This window comes from Carassius carassius, chromosome 12, assembly GCF_963082965.1.
Source record: "Carassius carassius chromosome 12, fCarCar2.1, whole genome shotgun sequence".
Classification (NCBI taxonomy): Eukaryota; Metazoa; Chordata; class Actinopteri; order Cypriniformes; family Cyprinidae; genus Carassius; species Carassius carassius.
The window spans coordinates 17,833,055-17,853,579 of record NC_081766.1 but is presented as its reverse complement, the minus strand read 5'-3'; the positions used below and the strand labels follow the sequence as shown (position 1 = coordinate 17,853,579).

General features: G+C 41.7%; 1 protein-coding gene across 2 annotated transcripts in view; it reads right to left on the bottom strand.

Annotated features, from left to right (window-relative positions):
• LOC132154984 (collagen alpha-1(XV) chain-like) overlaps nt 1-13,776 on the bottom strand; it is a 47,703-nt gene extending 33,927 nt beyond the window's left edge. For both annotated transcript variants that reach the window (XM_059563741.1, XM_059563742.1), the window contains exons 1-2: nt 13,649-13,776; nt 13,485-13,555 (exon numbers count right to left, since the gene is read on the bottom strand). In XM_059563741.1, coding sequence (XP_059419724.1) covers nt 13,485-13,555; nt 13,649-13,680 — 103 coding nt within the window. In that variant the 5' untranslated portion in view covers nt 13,681-13,776. The remainder of the gene's footprint in view (nt 1-13,484; nt 13,556-13,648) is intronic.
• Between the last annotated feature and the right edge of the window lie 6,749 nt (nt 13,777-20,525).

The following is a 20,525-nucleotide window of genomic DNA, read 5'->3' as shown; positions in this document are numbered from 1 at the left end:
CGCGAAACGAATCATTCAGTTCACCAAATCGAACTGAATCTTTTTAAACGGTTCGCATCTCTAATACGCATTAATCCACAAATGACTTAAGCTGTTAATTTTTTTAATGTGGCTGACACTCCCTCTGAGTTCAAACAAACCAATATCCCGGAGCAACCTGTCCTCCAACCAATACGCCCGTATAGGTCGTTTGTCCAAATCCCTGAAATACGACCCATCAGAGCGTATACTACAATTGCGCCCCTATTGGCAAAAAGTCGTTTTCATATTAATGTTTTGTACTCTTTTATTTGCCCTCTGATTTGTGTTTCGTGTAGCTCAGTTGGTAGATTATTGCTCTATACATTGATAGGTAATCATGCTATCATGGGTTCGATCCCAGGGAACGGATGTGCACGAAAATGTATATGCTCAATAAATCATAATTTAGCATGATTTATGTGAGGGTTAGGTTTAGGGGTGGGGTTAGGTGTGGTCATTCGAACAAATAAGCCACCTAGTAAAATATGTAGGAAATACTGTGAGATCGGTGTAAAAAGCCCACACATTGCATTTAAATAAACGTGCGTTTTGATTGGTAATGACGTTATACGTCATTTCATGACGACAGACGCAACGCGATACTGTCATTATTTTTAACTTTAAAACGTAAATATAGGTTGTAATACGGTGCTTGCACACACGACCTATATGGTCGTTTTTTGTTGGAGGACAGGCTCTCCCGGAGTAATTCATGTACTCAAACAGTACACTGACTGAACTGCTGTGAAGAGAGAACTGAAGATGAACACCGAGCCGAGCCAGATAAGCAATCCCTTGTAAAATGCAGTTTGCACACTCCAGCTCTAGGCGGGAACTCGCGGTCTTCCAGGCCAAGTGCATGCAACCACTGGCGCCTAATTGTAAAGTCTGCTGGAAAACTATGCAGTCCAGAAGTGCTGTCGCAACCAGCAAAACTCACAGTCCATCCTCACTGCTGTACTAAATACAGATAAATCTACGTTAACTTGAAGCTATCCTAACTGATGCAACAATACTAATGTTACACTAACAACTATGCTAATTAACTACATAGGCTACACAAAATAATCTCAATAACTATATAATTGCTATGCTAAATAGATACTATAATAGTCTATCCTGGTCGTTTTCAATACTCGCGAATCCAACTCCGGACTCACTACAGTGATTTTGACTGAACAAGATGGTTTTATACTGCCAAGGGCATGGTAGCTCGTACCAAGGGGCGTGGTGAGCTGGAAACTGCTTATGTCACCTGCCACCGCTTACGTCACTTGCCACCGCAACATCCAATAGGAAAAATAAACTGCAGAAGCCACCGTTCAACCTGAAGAGGGCAGGTTTACACCATTTCTTGTAAAATTAAAACACTTTTTCCTCAAATGGCAAAAATCAATCGAATCAATGAACAGCACTAATAAAGCCCCATTCTTACAGATCATTAACTAAAAAAAGTTGGTTTAGGGTTTAGTTACTCTTTAAAAAAATTAATTCACTTGTCTCTCATCAACTCATCAGTCTCACAATATAAGAATGGCACACTCTCACATCGCTGGTGATTGAATGTTTAGCCCTTCCGTGTTTCCCAGTGTCCTAGATTTAGAGCTTGCCTTTCTTGTATTTGACTGATGCCTTGTTTTTGAATTATTGTTGCCTGCCCTGACCTTTGATTGTATTGTGGAGTACTCTTTTGCCTGTGCCTTGGATGTTATTGTTTGCTGGTGTTTAACCCTCCCTGTTCTGACTATGCTCTATGGAATAAAGCCTTGGTTTTGGATTCCCAACTTCGTCGTCAAGACTCCCTTTATTACACTCACCAAGGCTGCATTTATTTGATTTGAATACTTTAAATACAGTATTTCTATTAAATGTTTTCTGTTACAATATATTTTCAAATGTAATTCATTCCTTTGATGACAAAACTGAATTTTTAGCAGCCATTCCTCCAGTCTTCAGTGTCACATGATCCTTCAGAAATCATTCTTTTTTAATGCTGATTTGCTGCTCAAGAAACATTTCTTATCACTTTTTTTTGCTGCTCGGTACTTTTGTGGAAACCATGATAAATTTTTCAGCATTACTCAATGAATAGAAAATTCAACTGAGCAGCATGTATTTGAAATAGAAATCTATTTTATTAAACACCATAAATAGATTTATTGTCACTTTGATCAATTTAATGCATCCTCGCTGAATAAAACTTTTAATTTCTTTCAAAGCAAAACAAATAATAACAACAATTTTACTGTCCCCAAAGTTTTGAACTGTAATGAATTTTTTATGCTAGTAAAACGTTAGCTTATATGTACATTATAGATTTATCAGAAAACTATCAGAGAGGTGGTTATATTCTGGATGGCCTCCATGTCCTTGAACATGGGAAAACTAGGAGTCTGTTTACAGCAAGCTGAGGGAAAAATCAGGGCATGGAAATACTGAGTCAGTTTTATCAGCCAAATCTCCACAGCTCAGTGATCATCAATAAGCTGACAAAGAGAGTCTGTTCTGATCCACACGGTGACAGTGCATGCTTGAGTATGATTGTTGCAGATTGTTTAGGGTTTCATTTACAATAGGGTTATTGGGAGATGAAAGGCTGTGTCTTTACAGAGACCATAAGAACCAAATGGGATATTCCCACTAAAATAACTTTCCTGCTAATACTGTGGACATCTTGTTCAAAACTTGTCCAAAAAACTCACTTTTATATCTAAATCAATAAAGAATAGCCGACAGTTACTTGCTGTCAATGCCCTTTGGCCTTTAAATCCATTGAATATATCCTGCTTCATTTACCAATTCATTCCAATAAGCACTTTACATCCTGCTGTGTGTCCAATTCTGACTCTGGGTGCTTGAAATTATAACACAATTATAAGACAGAGGGTCAACTTGCCATAGAGTCTCATGTGAACAAAAAGGAACTCAAACTGTTAGCCTTTATTTTAGGTTCAGGAGAATTTTGAGGCCAAAATGTTAAGCAGGAGAGATGATATTCCCATTCAACCGACCTCACTACTCCCTTTTCTGTAACCCAGCAACATTCAGTAATTGGTTTATTGTCAAAAGCCATCAGTTGTGCAAAACTGTGGATTTCTTGTCTATAGAAAAGTCTCAATTAGCATCCATGGCCTCCACTCAAGGGCATTATGCCTAATGGTGCAATTAGACAGTACTGTCCTCGAAATACCAGAGCCTGAATCAAGAGCTAGACACAAATTAAAAGCTAGACACCATATTTGCATTATGTTTCTCTTACTGAAAAAGCCAGTATTATACAGAGAAAATATATTGTAATTGTCAATTAGAGTATAATTCAACCTCTCGAACAATTATTGTGGTACATAGGCACTGTGATTATTAATAATAATATAATAATTTTTTTTGTGTGTGTGTGTGGAGAATATAACTACTGATTCCAAATCACATTTTTTGATGGTTCTGTAAATAGGATACAATTTAACCCTTTAAACAGTCGAACTGACTAGCGTGTGTGTGATTTTACAAACAGTGATCATCCGGCTCTCCCTAGTGGTGAGTTACAGTACCACATCTACCACTTATTAAACAGATTCATTGAAACCACACAAAATGTAAAAAAAAAAAAAAAAAAAAAAAAAAAAAAAAAAAACCTAACAAAAATCCAGCAAGGATATGTAAACAAAGCAATTTGTTGCTATTTATAAAAGCTAACAATATGTTGCTTATTATAAATCAAAACATACAGTATTTCTTTGTAAAGTGTTGAAATACAAATTTCTCTGTGGCGCTAGTAACTGTATGGTGGTCTGTTGTTTCGACTGATTGGTCGTGAGTTCGGGTGAGGGCTTTAGTACTGAGAGATTAACATCAGCACTGGTGAGAGAACAGGAGCTGACAGTAGCCAGGCTTCAGTAATCAATTTGCAAAATGAAGGAGGCTTCGTGGGTGAACAAAAACAGTGCTTAGCCACATTAAATTAAAATCACACTCCAGAGCCTTTTTAGTAAAGTCTGTACTCGTCTGCTTTTTCCTTTTTTTAATGACTCTGTGGGCTGTTAGTCAAGAGCATAGTATACTTGATGTCAGACAATATTTTGTGGCCTGTTGTCTGATTAGTTGTTTACATCTTCCTCTCCAACCGTTTGAAAGCAGAAACCCCATAGTTACAAGCCAGGAAAGCAAACAGTGGGCATCGTCTGCTTGTGAAGTACTGAATATACAAAAAAGGGTTTTGCAAGACATCTTTATATACAGGTGCATCTCAATAAATTAGAATGTCATGGAAAAGTTAATTTATTTCAGTAATTCAACTCGAATTGTGAAACCTGTGTATTAAATAAATTTATTACATAAATTCAGTGCACACAGACTGAGGTAGTTTAAGTCTTTGGTTCTTTTAATTGTGATGATTTTGGCTCACATTAAACAAAAACCCACCAAAATGGTCTCTCAGTTTGGTTCACTAGGCTACACAATCATGGGGAAACCTGGGCTTCCATACCACCTCAGCAGTGCCACAAACTGATCACCTCCATGCCACGCCAAATTGGAGCAGTAATTAAAGCAAAAGAAGCCCCTACCAAGTATTGAGTACATGTACAGTGAATGAACATAGTTTCCAGCAGGCCAACAATTCACTAAAAATGTTTTTTTTTTAAATTTTTTTATGAAGTATTCTAATTTGTTGAGATAGTGAATTGGTTTGTTTTTGTTGAATGTGACCCAAAATCATCACAATTAAAAGAACCAAAGACTTAAACTACTTCAGTCTGTGATTAATTTATTTAATACACAAGTTTCACAATTTGAGTTGAATTACTGAGTTGAACTTTTTCATGACATTCTAATTAATTGAGATGCACCTGTAAATCTGGCAAAATTATGTCTTAAATATTTTTTAAATGTTATTGCATAGATAGTTAACCATCATTTGCCAATCTATGGTAGATTTTTCTTTTACATCTACTAAATTTCCAAACATTTTTGCAATGACTGGTAATAAGTAACTGGTCATACAGTTCACACAGATAGCTGAGTAACCATGGCTACAGATCATTATGTTAATTATGAACATGATCAATTATTGTCTGACAACAAGAAAATGTTCAAAATACTTTAATATTTGTAATCAGTTTTATTTTAAATTAGAATTTAAATTAAACCAATCCAATTTTTTTATATAAAAGTTATGGCCAGTCTTGAAGAAGAAGAAGAAAAAATATGTAGGCTAGTTTTAAGACTAGTCTAAGCATTTTATATAACTGGGCACTGGTTGTAAAGTGCTGAAAGTGCACTTTTTGTCACAGTGTCTGGGTTGTGTTCCCTGGGTTTCCACTAGGTGTCCTCCTGTTCCCACGGTGTGTATCTTATAACCACTTCCTGTTCCCTTTTTTGGTCACCTTCCTCCTTGTTTGAGTTAATTGATTGTTCCCCACCTGTCTCCTGTTTCCCCATTATCCTTTTGTGTATTTATACCCGGTCTGTCTGAGTCTGTGTCATCGGAGTCCTTGTTTAAATGTTCACGTTAATCTGTAGTTATCACGTCTTATTCTAAGTCTTGTTCTTGCCCGTGTGTTTGTGTCTGTTTATGTTCATTGGCTATTTTGGTTTTGACCCTTGCCTGGACTGATTACGAATTGGATTATCCCAATAAAAAGCATACCTGCACTTGGATCTCTCCTTGTTTCCTGTATCAGCGTACGTGACAGAAGGACTCCGTCACACTGAGATCCAGCGGTATGTCTTTTTCCCGTTCCCCAGCCAAAATGGCGGAGCGGAGAGCTAAGTATCTCCGGCTGATCGCCCTCCGCCAAGAGGGCAATGAGGTGGGTGCCCTGGCACAGGTGTTCTGGTCCCTGGCCCAGGGTATGGGATACAACGATGCGGCCCTGAAGGATTATTTCAACAGCGGGCTGGATGATCCAGTTTCTCAGGAGGAGATGGGGCATTTAGAGACACTGGAATTCTGGGAATTCGTGTACTTCTTGCAGCATAGGCTTCCGTGGGATGCCCCAGCCACTCCTGTCTCTTCCGCCAAGATGGCCGCTAACCCAGCGCCAATGCCCAAGTCTGTCACCGATCTAGATTCATGGCCCAAGATGGCCGCCAGCCCAGCGCCACAGCACAAGATGGCCGCTAGCTTAGAGCCACAGCACAAGATGGCCGCCAGCCCAGCGCCACAGCACAAGATGGCCGACTCAACGCCTGAGTCTCCAGACAAGGTGCCACCGACTCGCCATCATAGAGGGCGGAGGAGGAGACAGGCGTCTACCGTTCCTCAAAGCCCGGAGAATGTTCCCGAGCGGACCGCTGCCGTCCAGGAGGACATTCCCGAGGCGGTGCCCGAGGCTGTTCCGGAGGCCGAGGCGGTGCCCGATGCTGTTCCGGAGGCCGAGGCGGTGCCCGATGCTCTTCCAGAGGCCGAGGCGGTGACCGATGCTGTTCCGGAGGCCGAGGCGGTGCCCGATGCCGAGGCGGTGCCCGATGCTGTTCCGGAGGCCAAGGCGGAGCCCGATGCCGAGGCGGTGCCCGATGCTCTTCCGGAGGCCGAGGCGGTGACCGATGCTGTTCCGGAGGCCGAGGCGGTGACCGATGCCGAGGCAGTACCCGATGCTGTTCCGGAGGCTGAGGCGGTGCCCGATGCCGAGGCGGGGCCCGATGCTGTTCCGGAGGCCGAGGCGGTGCCCGATGCCAAGGCGGGGCCCGATGCTGTTCCGGAGGCCGAGGCGGTGCCCGATGCCGAGGCGATGCCTGATGCTGTTCCGGAGGCCGAGGCGGTGCCCGATGCCGAGGCGGTGCCCGATGCTGTTCCGGAGGCCGAGGCGGTGTACGTTGCTGTTCTGGAGGCCGAGGCGGTGCCCGAGGCCGTTCCCGATGCGGTTCCCGATGCGGTTCCTCTTGAATCAAGTCAGGTTCCAGTTGACCCTCCAGAGGCGAGTCAGGTGCCAGTGACCTCTCCAGAGTAAGGGCTAGTCACCGCTGATCCTCCAGAGTAAGGGCTAGTCACCGCTGGTCCTCCAGGGTCAGGGCTAGTCACCGCTGGTCCTCCAGGGTCAGGGCTAGTCACCGCTGGTCCTCCAGGGTCAGGGCTAGTCACCGCTGGTCCTCCAGGGTCAGGGCTAGTCACCGCTGGTCCTCCAGGGTCAGGGCTAGTCACCGCTGGTCCTCCAGGGTCAGGGCTAGTCACCGCTGGTCCTCCGGAGTCAGGGCTAGTCACCGCTGGCCCTCCGGAGTCAGGGCTAGTCACCGCTGGCCCTCCGGAGTCAGGGCTAGTCACCGCTGGCCCTCCGGAGTCAGGGCTAGTCACCGCTGGCCCTCCGGAGTCAGGGCTAGTCACCGCTGGTCCTCCGGAGTCAGGGCCAGTCACCGCTGGTCCTCCGGAGTCAGGGCCAGTCACCGCTGGTCCTCCGGAGTCAGGGCCAGTCACCGCTGGTCCTCCGGAGTCAGGGCCAGTCACCGCTGGTCCTCCGGAGTCAGGGCCAGTCACCGCTGGTCCTCCGGAGTCAGGGCCAGTCACCGATGACCCTCCGGAGTCAGGGCCAGTCACCGATGACCCTCCGGAGTCAGGGCCAGTCACCGATGACCCTCCGGAGTCAGGGCCAGTCACCGATGACCCTCCGGAGTCAGGGCCAGTCACCGTTGAACTTTCAGAGTCAAGTCACTGGGTGGTCTGCTGCTCCGCCCTGTTGGACTCTGGCGTCGACCACGAGGACGTGATGGTCTTCCGCTCCGCCCTGGGGGGCGTTTGCCCTGACTACACGGTTGTGGTGGTCTTCCGCTCCGCCCTGGAGGACTCTGGCCTTGACCACAAGGGTGTGGTGGTCTTCTGCTCTACCCTGGGGGGCTTCATGTTGTTTTTTCCTTTTGTTTTTGTGTTAATGTCTGTCCCTGTTCCTTTCTGTTAGTCTGGCCCTCCGTCCCTCCACCTGAACCTCCTCCGGTCCTCCTCCCTCCTGGTCTTCTTGTTTTGTGTTTACATTCTGGTGCCTGTTCCCCATGTTTTTCTTTTCTGACCCTCCGTCCCTCCCCCTGAGCCTCCACCTGTCCGCCTCCCTCCTGGTCCCTGTTTTGTGTCTGTCTTGGAGCGTCTGGGAGCCGCTCCGTAGAGGGGGGGTACTGTCACAGTGTCTGGGTTGTGTTCCCTGGGTTTCCACTAGGTGTCCTCCTGTTCCCACGGTGTGTATCTTATAACCACTTCCTGTTCCCTTATTTGGTCACCTTCCTCCTTGTTTGAGTTAATTGATTGTTCCCCACCTGTCTCCTGTTTCCCCATTATCCTTTTGTGTATTTATACCCGGTCTGTCTGAGTCTGTGTCACGGAGTCCTTGTTTAAATGTTCACGTTAATCTGTAGTTATCACGTCTTATTCTAAGTCTTGTTCTTGCCCGTGTGTTTGTGTCTGTTTATGTTCATTGGCTATTTTGGTTTTGACCCTTGCCTGGACTGATTACGAATTGGATTATCCCAATAAAAAGCATACCTGCACTTGGATCTCTCCTTGTTTCCTGTATCAGCGTACGTGACACTTTTGCTCATTAAAAAAATAAAAATAAATAAAATAATAAATAGATTAAAATAAAAGCCACTTAATCTGATGTGTTGTTAAATGAAAGACAAAAAAAGTGTCCAGCAACTTTTTAGGGCCACTGTACAAAAGAAATATAGATTTAAAAAGAACACAGAAAAAAACAAGCATGAACTGAAATTGAAATAAGTAGCCATCCACCCACCTATTATAGTTACAGTCAATTCCTCTCAATATCCAGTGAAAGCACCGGCCTTTTCTTTGAACAAACTACTTCATTTAAATAATGTGCCATGAGATGAACCCCAGCAACATGGTCACCTCCACACCACAGTGAGATCTTGCCAAATATTTTGGTAGTTGAGTTATCTTTGGCTTGCCCTATGTATTAGTGGATGTTTTCTTTGGTACCATGAAAGCAGTGTGTGACATTGATTACAGAACTGCATGAGGGAGTGTTCACAGAAAGAGAACAAGCAGCCCTCAAAAGGTTTGTTGGGGTGATCACTGATTTGAAATAATATTAAACACTGTAAATAAACATCTTCCATGTTTCCATAGTAGCTGAAGATAATGTTTTGATGTGGGATACAGGGTTTGTGATCGGATCAAGATGTTAATACCAGGTTTAATAAGGGTTTTAGGAGTGAGTGCACATCATTACATGACCAAACTTCTAATTAAACATGATCTAACTATATATCTGTCAATAACATTTGCAAAATGCTAAGTTAATATTACAGTTTGTTTAAATGCCTGTTAAATGTGCCTGACTTTGCTTCTTTGAATAGTTGTGGTTTACTCTCAGAGTAAAGAAAAATCCAATGAGATTTGACAACCAACCTAATGGACATCATTAGAGGAGCAGAGTATTGACTATTAACCCAGAGAAACATACTTGTGGGTGCTGTGGTGTAGTTGTTAAGGCTCACTGGAGGTTTACCCTCAAGAAGCAAGCCATTGTGCCCTTGAACAAAGCTCTTAATTTAAGCACCCAGACAGACAGATCCTTTATATAAATAAATATGTAAATGTACATATAAATATATAATTAAATAATAATAATTTTATTAGATAAACAAACAAATAATAATGGGTCACACTTTATTTTAAGGTCCAGTTCTCGCTATTTCCAAACCAACAACTACGACTTTTAGCTCAGTAAACTCCTAATTTTCTGATTATTGATATTTAGTAAGGTAGTTATTGGGTGGGATAATGATGTAGAATATGGTTATGCAGATTATTTGCTTTCTAAGTATTAATAAACAGCCAATAAAGTAAAGGGCATGCTAATAAGCAACTAGTTAACGGTGAGAATTGGTCCCTATACTAAAGTGTTACCTAATAATTATGACTACAAATAACATTACTAATACAAATGATACATAATATTAATTATAATAATAATAATTATTATTATATAATTAATAGTAATTATTCTTTACAGCACATAAATAAATAAATAAATAAATAAATACATTAGTGGTAGTAATAATATTTATTGTTGTATTAATCTTTTTATTAATAATAATATATTTGTTTATTTAATTTTATATTTGTTTATATTGTTTGCTTATATTGTGATAAAGATTCTACTTCATCTTTTCATCTAATGAAAAGAATTCAATTAATAATTATTTGAATAGATAAACAATAATTAATAATAATAAATAATTAATGATACACACACACACACACATATACGTATATATATATATATATATATATATATATATATATATATATATATATATATATATATATATATATATATATATATATATAATACATACATACATATATATATATATATATATATATATATACACACACACACACACACACACACACACACACACACACACACACACATATATATATATATAGAACAAATATATACCCACACCTGAGTGACTAAAATGAGTTAGTTTTGTTGGGGGCTGGAGGGCTGATGTGTTCTTTCCATACTGTGAATTTTCCGGTGTGTAATATATCACTGTAAGGGCTAAATGGATATATTGTATATCAGAAAAAAAACGATGAACCGGAACTTCTTGCACAACGATGATGTCACTTTTAGAGTCAATGTGCTTTCAGCATTAACAGCATTAACAGTTTTGTTAACTTTAGAGGGCTACCCAGGCAGGTGTTCTCACAGCAGGGAAGAGCTCGAAGGCATTTGACTAATGTGAGCATTTGATAAAAGCTGAATTTGATTAATGCTGAACATTATTTTTTTTTCAGGGCTCCTTCCTCTCAATATAAATAATGTTGAAACACAGCATCAACATCCCCGGCAAACATGATGCCATAAATTATGCCAACTTTTGCATAGTTTACAACATCAGTTGCAAGACATGTTTGAGAAATGAGCAGTGCAGAAATGAATCAAACTGCAGCAGCAGTACCAGCTTTCACTTCAACAATCTCAGTAATAGATGCAAATCTCATGCTGAAAAGAATACGTGGAAGAGAGACAAAATTGTCAAAGACCCATTTTAGTATCAAAAATAGTGTCTGATCACTCCTCAAACAGTTTTGCTGCAGAAGCTGAGCTCCAAACACAACATATAACATTCACGAGCCTCTCAAATAAATCCCACAAATACAGAATATGAAACAACTCAACTGAATATCAGTGTAATTTCAAAGGGAAACAGAAAATATATACATTTGGCTATCAATATTGCTATATGCTATATAACTAAAAATAGTAAGACAATTCAAGACAAATGACAGATATTCTCTGCGCAAATAAACATCACAAATAGAAATAGGTTACGATTAGAGTGTGTATTAAAGGCTCCTGGAAAAGGAACCCTACATGCTATTCAGTATAACAAGATTGGAAGAGAAATTAGGTTGAATTAACTGCCTAAAATAATGAACATAATGAGGATACAAAAGCATCTCACGCTCTCACTTTTTTTTTAGTTTTTACTCACAAATTAAGCAGATGTTAAGAGGCTTATTTGAATTTGCTATTTTTTTTTATTATTTATTTAGCCCTTTTTATCTGAGGACTCAATCAAGCCTATGATCAGACAGAATAAGCCATTTTCTTTTTCGAGCTTTCAGTATAATTTTCTATTTATTTTTTGTCATCTAATACTTGAGAGCCACATATTGTCATAAAATTGGTAATACTTCAGTTAATACAAACAAACAATACTTAAAAAATATACTGGTTTTGGTTAATGTTCAATTCTACCCTATTGTTCAAAAATTTGGGGTCAGTAACTGTTTCTATTTTTTTAAAGAAATGAATACTTTATTCAGCAAAAATATAATCAATTGATGAAAGGTAAAAAAAATAAAATAAATGCTGTTCTTTTGATCTTTCAATTCATCAAAGAATCCTGAAAAAAGTATTAGTTTCCACAAAAATAATAAGCGCCACAACTGTTTTCAACATTGATAAGAAATTTTTCTTTTGCACAGATTCAGCATATTAGAGTAGTTTCTGAAGAATCACGTGACACTGAAGATGTAATGATGTAATGATGCTGAAAATTCAACTTTGCATCACAGGAATAAATGCCAATTTCAAAATAGAAAGTTATTTTAAATTATAGTATTTCACAATAGTACTTTTGAACAGCATTTTTACATTAAAACCAGACATAACAATCTGTTGATGTTGCTGTTGATGTTATCCTTCAATTTTAGGCCACTCCAGACTTCTGAGCACATAACTGTGTTGAAAATTGCAATCTGTGAAACTGTACCAAGCTTTGGACAGCAATGGAAGCAAACAAAACAATATCTCTAAAAGAGAGGTCCCCTGCCCGCTCCGACCTGTTCTATAGGTGCCCAGAGAAACTGAATGACAACACTGGGCTCATCAGACAACATAATGTTACTGCATGTCACCTAATTCCAAATCTCCACAGGTGACCACATCACACCTGATGACAAGCAGACAAACTTTATTATAAGAAGGATGCTGTGAAATGGTTGGTGGATCAGATGAACTATAACCTCTGCAAGTGATTCTTTAAGACTAACTAAGTTTTAGTAAACCTAAACACTTACAGCACAATTAATAATAATGATAATATTCATCATATAAAGACAGTAGTTAGATAATCACAATGTCTAGGCCTGGAGCAGAGAATGTTAAAATTTCACAGTGCATCTCCTCTCAGCGTTCACTCATTTGGTTCACTCTACTGGTTCACTCTTCACGAATGTAATGTCAGGTTAAGTAAACTAAAATACCAACATTATACCAAAAATAAGATAAAAGAAACATTTGCTTTATAATATAAATGCAATATTGGACAAATATCTGAAACAGACATCTATCTAGATCTGAAATCACACCCACATCTACATTTTAAAATTCAATTGGAAGTTTGCCAAGTGACTATAAGGCATCAGAAGATCTATAACTGATGTAGCATCTCTTCACACACACACACACAAACACACACACACACACACACACACACACACACACACACACACACACACACACACACACACACACACACACACACACACACACACACACACAAACACATACTGCTCTACATTAAAGCTTAAGCATTTTAATTTGATGATTTCATAGCCTAAATCATCATCAAGTAAATAAATCATATCAAGTATGCATGCTGACATATGGACACCTTAGTCATCATCGAACCTGTCAACAACTCTGTCATGTTTTTTACATCACACACACACACACACACACACACACACACACACACACACACACACACACACACACACACACACATATATATATATATATATAAATGTTTTAAGGAATCACTAAATCAAACAAACAGAATACATACTGTACAACATCAGTTAAAGTCATTTTTACGGTCACATCTTAGAAATAGCGTCTTAGTATAACTTTACTCACTTTTTACAGTTTACTTGTCAATCAATACAGTACTAAAAGTGGACTTGTGTTTTAAAAAAACTGAAAACATCCACCTACCTTCCATGACATGAAGTACAGATGAGAGAGAACCCAGGACGAGATGTGCACCAACGAGCCACGGCAGGAGCCTAGGCGAATGCAGTGATGTTAAACGCAAATACACTACACAAATGTCCACAACTGTTTGCATGATGAATTATTTATTCATCCAAGTCACTTACCAAAGTTTCATTTTCTTCAGTGGTTTGAGCATAAAATTAGTGCAAAAACTTGGAAATCAGCACTTCCAGATTGTTGTCACCCACTCTCTGTGTGTCCTCTCTCACTTCTCTCCTCCTGACTGACTCTCTGGTCTCTCACCTCAGACTGGCTGAACAAAGACTGCCTCAGTCTCAGCACTAAACAGCGCTACGGACTGCTGAAATCTGACCCCAAAAAATCTCTGAGAAGCGACAGTCTCCACTCTTTCAAATCCGTTTTAGTGCAGTGACCCCATAAAAAGCTTGGCTGTTCAATCCCTCAATATATATATATATATATATATATATATATATATATATATATATATATATATATATATATATATATTTTTTTTTTTTTTTTTTTTTTTTTTTTAAATGTAATGTATTCCTGATGGCAAAGCTGAATTATCAGCAGAAGCCTTTATGCTGATTTGGTACCCAAGAAATATTTCTTCTTATTATCGAAGTTGACAACAGTTGTGATGTTTAACAGAACTTACTCTAAACTTTTGAACAGTAATGTCCTTATTTACTCTAGCATCTAGGCAGTAACAACTTTATAGAACAATAGACCTCATTTACTCACATTAACATTCATGTATTTGGCAAATTGCATTACATTTAAGATATTATTATTTTCAGTTCATGCATTCCATGTGAACTAAACCATGACACTGGAATTTTGTTTATTATTATTATTATTATTTTCATAAATAAAACTGTTATTCCAAAGATTTATTCGAAATTCCCTGGGAATCAGTGGCTTAAAAAATCGATCATTTTATCAAACAATGTATCTATCAAGAGTCCCACCAGCTCCATTGTCTTTCCACCATTTTTAATCTAAAATTATTTCCTCCTTATTTCCTGATACTTTTAAGACAAGAGTACATGCTTAGGCTAACATGAAGAATCCATGTACCACAATGAGCAAAATCCTGAGAGACTTACTTAAAGTATTGAAGAGTAACTTCCATGAAGGACCACCCGGGAGGCAAAAGCCTTGTTTGACTTTCACCAGGGGGCTTTTAAACCTCATACTGTCCCTTCAGAGACTTGCAGAGCTGCCTTAAGGCACTCAAACCTTTCTCTGAAACAATGCAGCAAATCAGAGGTGCAGATCCTGTGTCAGACAAAACATCTTTGGAAGTCTCTGGTCCCGAACAAAAGGTCCTGTTCCACAAGGGTCCTTCTTACTCTTCACCAGCACTCTCTCCCTGTTATCGTCACGAGCATCCTCATCCCGGTCCATTTAAGCTCTCATATTTCAGCTCACAAAAGTCTACATGATTAAGCTTTTTGTTAAGGTGATAAATTAATGGGTGATTCTTGTCAACAACCTCCAATTAGCTAGTCTTGAAATGATAATGGTTTTGTGGGAAAGCCTGAAGAATGCAGATGACCTGACATGCACCAGCACTTATCGGAGAACTCATGCTCAAGGAATGAGCTTCAATTTGTTTAGGGATGTATGCTTGGACCTCATCTCAATCATATTTATGACAGGGAAGCTGAATGATTTGCCATCTAACAATAAGAGAGCACCTGAATTAAGAGGCAATTTTTAAAAGAAAGGATTTTTTTAATGCAATAGCAGAACCATTTGGGGTTCCCTAAAGTCCATTTCTGTGAACAGTTCTTAAAATAACTATTTCTGTTGTGACATATCAGGACACAACTCTGTATAATGACATGGGTATGACACAGGTATTACAAGGAGAGGGTGACTTATGAGGACATAACCCATGTCCCCATTTTTCAAAACGCTTATAAATCATACAGAATTAGTTTTTTTGAGAAAGTAAAAATGCACAAATGGTTAGGGTTAGGTGTAGGGTTGGTGAAGGACCATAGAATATACAGTTTGTACAATATAAAAACCATTACGCCTATGGGATGTCCCCACTTTTCACAAAAACAAACGTGTGTGTGTGTGTGTGTGTGTGAGAGAGAGAGAGAGAGAGAGAGAGAGAGAGAGAGAGAAGAACATTTTCTAAAGAACCCTTTTACGCTATAAAGAGTCTGTATCGCAATGGAAAGTTTCCATGGATGATGAAGGTTTTTCACTGAACCATAAATGCCAACAAAGAACCTATATTTTTAAGAATTTGAGTTATAAAGTTGTAAAGTAAAGAACTTAAATAGATACTAATAACTTCATTCCACTCAGATTAAGCACTGTGGCTAGAACTCAAACATAATGTGTTGTTGACAAGGTCAGATTTCAGATGATAATTCCAGCCTTAATTGAGAGCATGAGCAAAAATTTAGCATGTTATTTCAGTGATGACATCAGTATTGTGGGCAACAGTTCATTCATCCATAATACTGAAATTTGTATTTACCCACATTTCTATTTACCCAAGTTCAATGTCTAACAAAAACATTATATAGATTAGTAGAAGAACTTGTGAGAGTATGGTCTCAAAGGAGCAGTCAGTTCCTTTATTTGTCATAGAAAACTCCTGGTTTCATTCTAATATATACAAACAAATACTGACAGATGTGTTTCCCAACCCTCTGATGGCTCAACAGAATAACATAAGATTGTTTAAACATTTTTGATGTTGTTGAAATGTTCTATGATCGACTTCCACATCTTCAAAGTTAGTGTCTCTCATCAAACATGGGAAACAGCTGCCTTCCTTATTCTCATACATCTTTAAACTGACTAAGTTGACTGAGTTGCTACTGAAAGCTTTGACAGGCTTTTCAGTTCTCATGAGTTATATTTCTAGGATAAATATATGTGTTTATATAGGACACATTCAATGGAATAAAAGAGACAGTGAAGACATTTATAATTTTACAAAAGATTTATATTTCAAACAGAGATTAATTAAATTTTTCAATATATTCAGATAGAACACAGTTATTTTATGTTATCATAATGTTTTACAACATTGCTGTTTTGAACAAATAAATGCAACCTTGGTAAGTATAAGAGATTTCTTTCAAAGACATGAAACAATCTTACTGACCCTAATCTCTTGAAAGGTAAAGTTGGTTCAAATGAATTCTAACGTACTCTGATGGAAAAATATGTAATTTGCTCTTTCTTTTTTTCCCCCATACACCCTCTAACGGTGTGCAACTCGAGCACATAGAATTTCACATATAATTACAAGGATGCCTTCTGAAACACTTGAAAGCTGTTGTGCCGATGTCTCCACGTTGGTAACACTTTAATTTAGGGATGAATTCTCATCATTAACTAGTTCCTGTCATGTTCGGGAACACAGGAGACGAGAGATCCAAGTGCAGCGTGAGATTTATTGGGTGATCCACAATCAGAGTCAAAACAAGCCGGGGTCGTAACCAAACATCAGTCCTAAACAGAAAAAAACAAACAAACAGGAACAGGAACAGGAACTCGAAAACTAGGAACGCGAGGAAACCAGGTGACGGAAAGTAAGGACTCCATGCAGACAAACAGAAAAGGACTGGTTAATATAGGGAGGATAATGACTAACAAGTGAAGACACCTGAGTGCAATTAACAGGAGTGCAATTACTGTGATGAAGGGACAAGGCTTAGTGGGAATTGTAGTGCCTATGGTGAGGTGCCTATGGGGAAGTGAGACCACTAGTGGAGACTCAGGGAAACAGAGACCAGACAGCGTGACATTACCCCCTCCTCCACGGAGCAGCTACCAGATGCTCCACCCGAACCCAAGAAGAGACCAAGGAACACATAGACCAGGAGGGAGGTGGAGCGGCGGAGGACCAGGGGGCGGGACGGAGGGCCAGGTAAAATGGGGAAACAGAGACAAGAAGTGCAGAAAACAAAAACAAGGAGCCCAGGAGGGAGGTGGACCGACGGAGGATCAGGGGGAGGGATGGAGGGCCAGGTAATAGAGGGTAACAGAGACAGGAAGTGCCAAAAAAACAAAAACAAAAAAACAACAACAACAAAACACAAGTCCATGAGAGAACAGAAAGTTCAGTGGCCCAGGGCCGAACAGACAGGGCAGGAATCCAGGGTGGAGCAAGGTGTAATTGGAGCCATGCGGTTAAGTCAAAAACCCACCAGGGCGGCGCAGAAGACCACCACATCCGTGCGGACGAGACAGAAGCCCACCAGGGTGGCGCAGAAGACCACCACATCCGTGCGGTCGAGACAGAAGCTCACCAGGGCGGTGCAGAAGACCACCACAACCGTGTGGTCGAGACAGAAGCCCACCAGGGCGGCGCAGAAGACCACCACAACCGTGCGGTCGAGACAGAAGCCCACCAGGGCGGCGCAGAAGACCACCACAGCCGTGCGGTCGAGACAGAAGCCCACCAGGGCGGCGCAGAAGACCACCACAGCCGTGCGGTCGAGACAGGAGCCCAACAGGGCGGAGCCGAGGACCACAACAGTGGGATCGATGACACAGGAGAGCAAGTCTGAAACAGAGAACATGAACAAGTTAAGGGTGGCCTCCGTGGCCACGACAGGATCAGTCGAGCGCTCAGAGAGTTCGGCTGAGACGTGACGAGGCTCTGGAAGTTTCGCAGAGACGAGGAGAGGCTCTGGTAGTTCAGCAGAGACGTGGAGAGGCTGCGGTAGTTCAGCAGAGACGTGGAGAGGCTCTGGTAGTTCAGCAGAGACGTGGAGAGGCTCTGGTAGTTCAGCAGAGACGTGGAGAGGCTCTGGAAGTTCAGCAGAGATGTGGAGAGACTCTGGTAGTTCTGCAGAGTTTAGACTGGATTCAGGAAGATCAATGGTGACTTGACTCTGCTCATGAAGATCATTGGTGACCTGACTCTGCTCATGAAGATCAATGGTGACTTGCATTTGCTCATGAAGATCAATGGTGACCTGCCTTTGCCCATGAAGATAGTCGGTGACTTGACCTTGCCCATGAAGATAATCGGTGGCCTCACCTTGCCCATGAAGAACACTGGGGACTTGACTTTGCCCATGAAGATCATTGGTGACTTGACTTAGCCCATGAAGATCATTGGTGACTTGACTTTGCACATGAAGATCAATGGTGACTTGACTTTGCACATGAAGAACAAAAACAACAACAAAACACAAGTCCATGAGAGAACAGAAAGTTCAGTGGCCCAGGGCCGAACCGACAGGGCAGGAATCCAGGGTGGAGCAAGGTGGAATTGGAGCCATGCGGTTGAGTCAGAAACACCAGGGTGGCGCAGAAGACCACCACATCCGTGCGGATGAGACAGAAGCCCACCAGGGCGGTGCAGAAGACCACCACATCCGTGCGGTCGAGACAGAAGCCCACCAGGGCGGTGCAGAAGACCACCACATCCGTGCGGTCGAGACAGGAGCCCACCAGGGCGGCGCCGAGGACCACCACAGTGGGATCGATGACACAGGAGAGCAAGTCTGGATAGGCAATTCTGAAACAGAGAACATGAACAAGTTAAGGGTGGCCTCTGTGGCCACGACAGGATCAGTTGAGCGCTCAGAGAGTACGGCTGAGACGTGACGAGGCTCTGGAAGTTCCGCAGAGACGAGGAGAGGCTCTGGTAGTTCAGCAGAGACATGGAGAGGCTTCGGTAGTTCAGCAGAGACGTGGAGATGCTCTGGTAGTTCAGCAGAGAGGGTGGAGAGGTTCTGGTAGTTCAGCAGAGACGTGGAGAGGCTCTGGTAGTTCAGCAGAGATGTGGAGAGACTCTGGTAGTTCCGCAGATTTTAGACTGGATTCAGGAAGATCAATTGTGACTTGACTCTGCTCATGAAAATCATTGGTGACCTGACTCTGCTCATGAAGATCAATGGTGAATTGCATTTGCTCATGAAGATCAATGGTGACCTGCCTTTGCCCATGAAGATAGTCGGTGACTTGACCTTGCCCATGAAGATCATTGGTGACTTGACTTTGCACATGAAGATTAATGGTGACTTGCCTTTGTCCTTGAAGATCACCGGTGACCTGACTTGACTCCTGAGGTCTCACTGTGGTAGTGCTTAACTCATGAGTGTCAACGGTGACTTGACCTGACTCTGGAGTGTCAACGGTGACCTGACCTGACTCTAGAGGGTCAACGGTGACCTGACCTGACTCTGGAGGGTAAACGGGAACCTGACTCGACTCTGGAGGGTCAACAGGAAGCTGACTCGACTCTGGAGGGTCAACGGTGACCTGACCTGACCTGACTCTGGAGGGTCGACGGTGACCTGACTCGACTCTGGAGGGTCAACGGTGACCTGACTCGACTCTGGAGGGTCAACAGGAACCTGACTCGACTCTGGAGGGTCAACGGGAACCTGACTCGACTCTGGAGGGTCAACGGGAACTTGACTCGACTCTGGAGGGTCAACAGGAACCTGACTCGACTCTGGAGGGTCAACTGTGGCTGTCCTAGCATCTCTAGACAATTGATATGCCATTTCAGATGGCGACCGCTCCACAGACCACGGGCAGGGTGGCCACTCATGACTGCACCCCAACCAGTGAGGGATGCATCCGTCGCTAGTATTACATGGCGACAAGAAGCTCCCAGCACCGGGCCCTGATTCAGGAACCAAGGTTTCTTCCACATTTCCAAGGCACGGAGGCAGCGCCGCGTGACCTTGATAGTTCGAAGTGGATTGCCCCTCGGGGAAAATCCCTTGGTCTTGAGCCACCACTGTAGGGGTCTCATGTACAGCAGGCCAAGAGGTATCATGTTGGACGCAGCTGCCATCAGACCCAAAAATCTCTGAAATTGTTTGACAGTGAGTGACTGGCCTTCTTTGACTTTCTTGACTGAGATAAGGATCAACTCGATACAACCAGGGGACAATCATGCCTGCATCGCGGTCGAATCCCATACTACGCCTAGATAGGGCCGCCCTCTGCAGTCGTGACTGAAACGTGTCAGGACTTCTTAGCCGAGGGCCTCCCAGCCTGAAGTACGGC